Here is a 9,690-nt window from a genome sequence, read left to right on the forward strand (position 1 = left end):
TAGGTGTTTCTGGGAGGCCAGTAGTGTTTTAGGCGTGAAGCAGACTGTCTGAATATGACTGAGAAAACTTTCTACATTCATGGAATTTAAGCACTTGTAAAACATTGGGATAAATTTATTAGTAGCAGGGGATAATATAGAGTGATAAGAGGAGTGTTATTCTTATAATATTCTTCAAAATCCAAAGTCTTGGCTTGACTTGAACGCTCCTGTGTTTTCTTTCCAATAATTCGATCCTTTAAGTGAATACCCATTTTGAATTTGCAATGCGCATACAATAACTGGAATATCTGAAAGAATGAATCGCTGTATATAAAGAAACACCAAAGATCATGCTGATCGAGTTGGATGACATGACACCATACAGGCAATTACAAACATATGGTGTGGATCTAAACCCTCATCCCGAGCGCCTAAAGATTAATTGTATTTTATTTAAAGTCATAAAACATATTTCATGCTACCATCGTTGATCGCTCCTCGTGTGATCTCTAACATGATCGCGATGAGTTGGTGTGCGTTAACAGTTTTTCATGCCTTCTCCTTGGTGCGAAGTCAAAGTCAGTTGGGTTGTGATGTGTTAGTTGTTGTTGTTCCTCCCACTACTGCGGGAAAGCAACCACCAGCTCCTCACCACTTCATGTCAAGCTATTGACACTTTAAAAAATCTTTATCGTTTCAGTTGTACACTTTTCAATGCTCATTTTGAAAACCTGGATATACTAACTGAAGCAAAAAAGGTAGGAGTAATACATAACGACAATTCCCTGGTAGCTAGCATGCTAATTTAGCGTTTAGCTCTAGCCTGCGTTGCGTATTATCTGCCTAGTGGTGCATATAAGCTTTCACGATAATGTAGGGGGAAACAAACAAGGTGTGTTCTGTCTGTCGAGAAAACTGGTTCGACAAATACGTTTTTTCACCAGAAGACATTTAGCTAATAACATTTTAACAATAATATCAACGTCCTTTCAGGTTTAAGTTGTAGCTAATTAGCTAGCTAGCAACGTAAACAATAAGTGGAACGTGAGCTTAGCGTTTAGGCTCTGGAAAATTCTTTGCTAGCTAATTTAATCGGCTTGGTAATAGCCCCAGCCTATTTAGAGACATGGAAGAATTGAAAACAATATTCGAAGCTGGTTATTTTATTGTTATAAATGATGTGCGATTTGAACTGCTTGGTCGCTTGTTTTAAAGCTGGAAGTTCCACTTCTAATTTGCTTTGATAGATAGATAGATAGATAGATGCTTTATTGATCACGAAGAGAATTTCAAAGATCCAGTAGCAAGCATAGTAACACGATAGGTACCTATGTACACATCAATATAAATGAGTAAGAGAAAAATACTGTATTATATGCACTATATGGACGTATTTGTCCAAACCTGTTAATTATTGAATGCAGTTGGTTTAATCAGGACTCTTATCCCCAGTGAAGGGCAATCTAAATAGACGATACTCCTTTCAACTATGTGGCGACAGTTTGGGGAAGGCCCTTTTCTATTCTAATACGATTGTGTTTCCGCGCACAAAGCAAGGACTATAAGGACAAGGTTTGATAAGTTAGGTGTGGAAGAACTTGACTGGCCCGGACAGAGCCCTGTGACCTCAACCCCTCAAGCACCTTTGAGATGAACTGGAGCATGGATTGTGAGCTAGGCCTTCCTGGCCAACATCAGTGCCCGACCTCATAAATGCTCTACAGAATGAATTGGCACAAATTCCCACAGAAACACTCCAAAATTTTGTGGACAGCCTTCCAAGAAAAGTGGAAGCTGTTATAGCTGTAAAAGGGAGACATATTGAAGTATAAGGAATTTGGACACATTGTAGTTTCAGGTTTGGCCAAAAACGTTTGCATACAAAATTTGCACTGATACTCTAAAGAAGGTGAAAGTTTCTTAAAGAGAATCATTATCGGTGACGAGACATGGATTCATCACTAGGTAAATGGCAGAGTATGATATTGAACCACCCTCACTCGCTGACCAAGAAAATGTTAAAAAACCAAGCATCAACTGAAAAATTTATGTATACATTTTTCTGGGATTCTCAAGGGCCAATACTGAAACATTATCAGAAAAAAGGTTAAATAATTGACAGTGTTTATTAAAGTGAGATGCTTATTGAAGCTTAGAGCTGAAGCTTAAACTTAAGATTAAACACAGAGGACAGCTATCCAAGGGCATTGTGATCTTTCATGACAATGCATGTCCACACTTTTAAAGCATCCCCCCTATAGTCCTGACTTTGCTCCATCAGATTTTCACCTGTTTGATCCCCTGAAAGTAGCCCTACGAGGATGAAGATCTACTTCTGATGAAGAACTGAAGACAGTGGTGCATTAGTGGCTTGCCGCACATCACACCGCACGTTAAAATAAATTACACAGTGCTGATAACTTTTGACTCACCAGATTTTAGGTTTTACTGAGTATGCTGTATAATATGTCAGAGTTCTTCAAGTAACTTTGTCACACTTGCTCCTTTCTATTTTCATGCAAAACCCAGGAGCTAACATTAGGTTTTTTGTTTCCATCTAAAACTGGTTTGTCATGTTATATAATGCTTTCATTACAGGCAAGCCAATATTCTGTACTGTTACTTATTTATTAAAGTGTAGGTATGTTTGGAAATAGTGAATGGTTTTGTAAATAATAATACAGACTTGATAAACATATAACACAATTTGTACTGCAGATAATACAGAGCCTAAGACTTTTGCACACTACTGTGTATGTAACATTTTCCAAATGCATTGAAAGAATTGATACCAAATTTAGAGAATTGATGGTTAGTCTGTGATGCAGAATAGAATTTTGGATCTCAGGCTAAAGGATGTTCACTCAAGCAATTAAACAGACTTTTGTCCAGAATGTTTGAAAGGCATAGAGGCTTCAATTTAGGTAAAATACCAAGACTTCATTATTAGCATCCAACCCTGTGTGTTTTTTTTCTTTGAAGGTAGGGAAAAAAGAGATGTCATACTACTCATCATCATCATCTCGCAGTTCCTCCAGAAACTTGGAGTGTAAGGTTTATGTGGGAGATTTAGGAGGAGGAGCTGCTAAAGGAGAAATTGAAAGGGCTTTTAGTTACTACGGCCCTTTGCGCAGTGTTTGGGTGGCCAGGAACCCTCCTGGATTTGCTTTTGTGGAATATGAAGATGCTCGGGATGCTGAGGATGCAGTGAAAGGAATGGATGGAAAGTAAGTATGTTTAAAAATGCGCATTTTGAAAATTTATCAAACCGTTTACTAGGAGAAAGACTTTTTATTTTTATCTATTTTATTTCTGTAAAGTTTCAACAGTTGTTTACCTGATGAACAGTTTAAGAGAGAAATATCTGTTGTGTTTTTTAGAGATTTCCTTTATCATTAGAGGATAATGCTGCTGGTTCATGCATCATGCAATTATTTATTTATTTTTTATCTTACTTCAGGCTGCTCGGGGGATCTCGGATTCGCGTGGAGCTGTCCACTGGCATGTCTAGAAAAAGCCGATATGGCCGTGCCAGTCGCCGTCCATTTGATCCAAATGATAGATGCTATCAGTGTGGAGACAGGGGACACTACGCCTACGACTGCTACCGCTTCAGCAAGCGAGGGCGTCGAAGCAGGTGCAAAAAGTAGACAAAACTGGTCCCTTCCTCACCCCGATTTCAAATTCTGACCACTAAAGTTTATTTGCCAGTAAAGGGTTTTCTGATTTAATGAAGTGTTGTTAAACATGAGGAAGTAAATATTCCTGTTTTCCTTCACAGGTCCAGGTCTAGATCTCGCTCCAGGTCAAGGAGTCGCCGCAACCGTTCACGATCTCGAAGCCGCAGCCATAACCGGTTGGATTTTTCAATATATTATTGTTCATAGCTTTCAAAATTCCTGTAGACTACTGAATAGGTACAGTTACACAACATGATGTACTCATTGTTATTACAACTTGAAACACACAGCTGGATCATGAACTGGGGGGAAAAAAGATCAAGTCTCCTAAAAAATAACAGTCATATGATTGTTATAATCATCTGACAACATACTTTACAGATCCTAAAGAAATATATGCTTACGAAATTGAAAATTGTGAAAACTGTTTATTAAGATAACTGGCAATTACCAGGGAACCTGATGGAAACCCATGCAGACATGGGGAGCCACTATAACTGGTTTAGAGGAGAATAACAATAAGGAAAAGCAATAGAGGCAACATGACGCTGCCCAAATGTTCCAGGTTTTCTTGTTATTCCAGGCTGCATTAAGATGGCACACTTATAGGTGAAGTAATACAAAGTATTTATAGAACACCTGTATTATACTATAAGCATTCCTCTTTCTCTTAGGAGGTACCGTTCTCCATCTTACTCAAAACGCAGGAGCAGGTAAGTGGTTGGAAATTTGTAAGATCACAATCACTGTGTATGTATCAATCAATGTAACTTCCATTAAATGTTATTTTAAATTATATATAAATGATAAAGTAGTGTTGTACATTTTAGGTAACATACTTTTTTTTTTTTTTTAAACCATCAAGGTCTGGCACTCCAGCTCGCTCCAAATCTAGGACTCCTGTTCGGAGGTATGACACCAGTCTATAATTGCTATTTCTTCTTTTTTTTGGGGGGTCTGCATGAGCCTGACGCAAGAATGCTGTGTGATTCATACTTTTTCAGTCGGTCTCGCTCCCGATCTGGATCTGCCTCGCGCTCTCGCTCAAGATCCAGGTCCCGCTCTCGCAGCCTCAAGAGGCGTAGGTAGGTTCTTAATCGCCGTCCACATCATATTTGCTTATCTATAACTGCCCTAACCTTGTCATTTTTCTGATCAAGTATCTAAAGGGATGTTCGTTCTTAAGAAGTAAACTTATCTGAACTAGAATACCTTCAAAGACACAGTCTAATTATGAACTATAATGTTTATGATTTATTGCTGAGGTTAGATAGGCCCGTCGATCATAGTCAGGAAAAAAAGCATCTCTGGTTTAGTTTAAGGTAGGCTATTATATATTTTGTAGTTTGTTCTGAAAGCACAACTTCTACCAGTGGTAAGACATTTAGTCTGGTGATGCAGCTCCAGCCATGGATGGATCGATTGGTATGAAGGTATGAATGGATGAAGGAGGGGCAGTTAAATTAGATGCAGTATAGAGTCTAACTATGTGACATTCCAAAATAATTGAGGGTGCATTGTGCCAGCCGTTCATTCCCACTACTGTCTGAAATGTCTTTTACTTTTAGGTCACTTAGTCTAGATGATCTTGGTCAGGTCGTAATTAATGCACTAAAGACAACTCGCACACATAATTTATGAAAGCCTGCAAGAGTCAGGATTTTGTTCAGGGGAGGGGGAGGGTCAGGAGGTTACGATTTGGGGAATCTTCTCATCTCTCTTCTCCCTCAGATCCAGTTGATTAGCTACAGAGAGTGAACGAGATCACCCGCCAAAAAAAAAGAAAACAAGCACAAATCTGTCTTGATCAGACTCCGGTGACCAATTGCTGCAGGCTGTTCTTGTCTTTTCTTAAAGAGTGCGGGAGTGGATGGCACTGACCAGGGCTCGTCCTTGCCATGTTAAACGTCCTCCAGAAGGGTGACAAAAGAGCTTACCCGAGATCAGCCTCCTGCCGCGCTGCTTTAACGAGATCGTCCAAGGGCATCCTGCGCGTTCTCAAACAGTTGTTCCACATGCCCCCACTCCCACCCCATGCACTACTACTGCAGACCAGAAATGCTGGGCTGAGAGTCTTGGGCTCCCCCTTTCCCTTTTTTTTTCCTTCAAAGCTCTGGCTTCACGCTTAGCTTCTGAGAAGGGTGTGTGAGAGAAAGAGAGAGACGAGAGATCAGTCTTCAAGACCTCTGCGAGTGTGTCTTCGAGTTCTAGCATCCGTCGCTTCTCTGTATGTTGTTTCCGCCACTGTCTGCAAAGGTAACCAACCCAAGAGTTACTGTCCTTCTTGATATGAGCCCTGGTGCTAATAAAACCAGATTCTCTGTAAACCTTTTCATAATTTTAAACATATGCAGAGCATGTGATGATTAACACCCCTGTGAGAGTGAATGTGTGCTGTTGAGTGAGTGAGTAAGTGAGTGAGTGAGTGAGTGAGTGAGGGTATAAGTAACATGCTTGTTGTGTGTGAGTGAGAGTATGTATGAAAGAGAATGCATTTTAGCAATCTAACTCTGGTTTAGATAAATTCATTGCTTGAGATTTTTTTACAATAATCTTTGTATAACGTGATGGTATTAAAGAGGTAAAGACAAGTTAGGAGTTTTGTAGATGGCTCATGTAAGATGGTGGCACTCTTGGGTTCTAAAATTGGTCTTTCATCATAAGATATAGCACTCTCGAACCCCGTTGCCGTCAGCAGAATTTTGGTTTAATTAAGCAACTTCAAAGGAATACTCCAGCATTTTTCTATACACTTTGTAAAGTAACAAATTTCCATGTAGCTAACATTAATTCATTCATTTATTTTTTGTACCGCTAATCCTGTGTACAGGGTCATGGGGGCCTGGAGCTTATCCCAGGAGACTTAGAAGACAAGGCAGGGTACACCGTGAACAGGGTGCTATTCTATCGTGGGGCGCGTGTGCGCACACACACACCCACACCGCACACCTAGTTCACATACTATGGGCAATTTGGAAACACCAATTAGCCTAATCTGCATGTATTTGGACTGGAGTATCCAGATGAAAACATTTAAACTCCACACACAGACCCAAGGCCGGAATCGAACCCTCAAACCTTAAATTAATCAGTGTTAACCCTTAACACCTACAAAAGAAACCTATAAATATAACATTTCCAATTGTTGAATTCAATCAGTATTATAATCATTCTTGCAGAAAATTTTTGTGTAGAACACCAAGAGGTCTTTGTAGAAGGGTTGTGATCTCGCACTGAAACCAGATAATGCTTATGCCCCAAAAAAACTAAATAAGGTGATTAACTTTATCATGATAGTTTTTAGTGTTTAAATAAGATTATATGAACAACCTGTCAAAGATTTTTGTCATGCATGGTAGCTTGCACAACGTATACCTATAACTAATAAGAGCCTACACATATACTACAGACACGGAGCAATCAGAAATATCCTGGAGTATTTTTTTTAAGCTCCCAGCTGCTATCCAGCTATTTAACATTCACAACCATTTGACGGATAGTAGTTTTTTATACCATTTGTATTATAGGTCATGATGTTTTACCATCCTGTTGTATCTAGATTTATCCTGTTCTCTAGTTTTCAAGCAGCACTGAAAGAGGTCAAGCTCAAACATTGGAGTAAGAGCCATCCAGGAGGAATATGGTTGAAGTTCATGGATGATTTTACTTCTTTTGAAAATGTATTCTCCTCACTGAAGGACTCTTTCTCTGTGTTCCAGCCATTCCAGGTCCCCCAGCCCGAAAAAAAGCCCCAAGTCCACTGACGGAGAGCAAGTGGAGAAGAACCACTAAACCGAAATCACTTACCCAAATTATTTTTTCTTTTATTTGCTTTGTAGCTCTGTTTTTCTTCACATAAATCTTAGACAATTATAGAATCTGTTCACATTTGCTAGTTTAAAAGAATTTATTCACTCTCATGTCTGCTTTTCTTAAAATTGTTGATTGTCACTATAAATATTATTTCCCTCCCTTAATTATAAAGTGATATTTGTATATTTTTGATTTCCATATTGATCAAAAACAGAAATGATAATGCTCATAAAACAACTGTACTGAGTTTTTCTGTTTTGCCTGTAAGTTTACACTGGAAGTGAACAAAAAAAAAAGAATAAAGAGTTCTAGCATGACACATGAGCTCGGATTTTAGGAAGACTTTACAGAACTTGTAAACCATGCTAATTTAAATACAGTGTACACAGATCAGCACCATTACGACCACCTGCATTATATTGAGTAGGTCCATCTTTTAGCCGCCAAAACAGCGATGCCTTGTGTGTTCTGATTCCTTTCTATGAGAACCACTACTGTATTAATTATTTGACCTGTTTGAGTTACAGTAGCTCTTGTATTGGATCAGATTACATGAGCCAGCCATAACAATTTGGCCCTGTGTTGTAAGTGAACATTTTTGTATGTGAAGTTGATGTGTTGGAAACAGAAAAAATGTGTAAGAGTAAGGATGCTAGTGACTTTGACAAGGACCAGAAGATGGTGAGGGCTAGAGGACTGGGTCAGATCAACTCCAAGACTGCAGCTCTTGTAGGATGTTACCTGTTTTCAGTGATCAGGACCTGCCTAAAGTGGTCCAAAAAAGTAACACCTGTGAACCAGTGATGGTCATGGGAGGCCAAGGCTCACTGTTGCTGGTTTCTCTAGAAAGGTGTCAGAACACATACCGTGCATTGCTGTTTTGGTTGCAGAAGGGCAAAATAACATTATGCAGTTCACTTAAATTCAGTTTTATTTATATAGCACTTTAAACAATAATTATTATTGCAAAACAGCTTTACAGAATCAAATAATTATTTAAATGAGTTAGAAATATGAAGAATCCGAAACCAGTCTCAGTCAGAAGTTTTTCTGCCTGTTTGTATATCTATCCAGCCAGATTTTGTCACAGCATCATACAAAAATGGCCTGACAGAATTTAATGAAACTTTGGGAGTAATTAGGAATTTGCCTGAAGTTAAACCTGCATCACAAATAAAATCTAAATGTTGAGTAGAAGTGAAGTTATGAGCAGTTATGTCAGATTATGTCACAGCATCTAGCAATAGAACAGAGTATACAGAAGACACAGAAATGACATTTATACACCTACGGACCACCAAAATTCTCAAGAAACAAACGAAACTGTGACACAGCATGTCTTCCAAAAAGAAGGAGAGTAGACATTCAAAGATGAATGGACAGATCAATGTATGTTTATTCTCTAAAACAGTCTGTCTCGTATGTTCCGTAACCATGGCGCTAATAAAAAAAATACTAATGAGAAGTGCCACTTAATACATAGCTACATATCCTTAGCAGTCCAAGGTGAGGGCATGTAAAATACCTGAACTGACCAGTGGTATGCACTAAAATGCCCCCTGGCACAAATTGCCCCCTACATAATCACTATAAAAGTATACATAATTTTATTATCTATATACATACTGTAAGAGAAAGGATTTCTCTGTAAATTGCTCAGAACTTGCTCTTTCAATTATATATTCATGTTTCACAACATGTACTCAAAACCAGTCTCAGAAAAAATCTCTGCCTATGAATGCCTGTCCATCCAGAATTTGTCACAGCATCACTTAAAACTAGCTGGACAGAATTTGAAAAACTTTAAAATCTACCTGAAATTCAACCTCAAGTGAAACCATAAGTAAAATCAAAATGTTTAATCAAAGTGATGGTATGAACAGTTATGTGCCAGATTTATTAATCTACTTAAAAAAGGGTACTAATAAACTACTTGCTCAATGTAAACAAACACATGTACCAATAGATATTACTTAGGAAATCAGAGCTGAATATTTTTACTGGGATTAATTCATATTTTCACTGCTGAAATAACATTGTAAAGTTATTTTAAACACACTGGAGAATTGTAAGCAATCTTTATCCAATCTACTTTTTTTAATTTCTCATCTGTGATTCTCTGATAACCAATAGAGTGTATGTGGCTGATGACGAAATAAGTACAACATAGCATTAACAAGGCGTAAGATACACTTTGTATTAATAAGTTAGGCAG

At 38.3% G+C, this 9,690-nt stretch overlaps 1 protein-coding gene across 4 annotated transcripts; it reads left to right on the forward strand.

Annotated features, from left to right (window-relative positions):
- Positions 1-561: 561 nt before the first annotated feature.
- On the forward strand, positions 562-7,794 carry LOC128512862 (serine/arginine-rich splicing factor 7-like). Of its 4 annotated transcripts, XR_008356333.1 has the most exons (9): positions 562-740; positions 2,965-3,209; positions 3,443-3,619; positions 3,764-3,838; positions 4,337-4,375; positions 4,528-4,572; positions 4,667-4,747; positions 5,520-5,918; positions 7,382-7,519. XR_008356333.1 is itself a non-coding variant. In XM_053486336.1 (8 exons), the coding sequence occupies exons 2-8, from the start codon at positions 2,980-2,982 to the stop codon at positions 5,584-5,586; spliced, it is 714 nt and encodes a 237-aa protein (XP_053342311.1). In that variant the 5' UTR covers positions 562-740; positions 2,965-2,979; the 3' UTR covers positions 5,587-7,532. The 4 variants fall into 4 exon arrangements, 3 of the variants coding, with proteins under 3 accessions (XP_053342311.1, XP_053342309.1, XP_053342312.1); XM_053486336.1 differs by having other exon boundaries at positions 5,520-7,532; XM_053486334.1 differs by lacking the exon at positions 5,520-5,918 and having other exon boundaries at positions 563-740; positions 7,382-7,794.
- Positions 7,795-9,690: the final 1,896 nt, after the last annotated feature.

The sequence above is a fragment of the Clarias gariepinus genome, chromosome 25 (genome assembly GCF_024256425.1).
Source record: "Clarias gariepinus isolate MV-2021 ecotype Netherlands chromosome 25, CGAR_prim_01v2, whole genome shotgun sequence".
NCBI classification, from domain to species: domain Eukaryota; kingdom Metazoa; phylum Chordata; class Actinopteri; order Siluriformes; family Clariidae; genus Clarias; species Clarias gariepinus.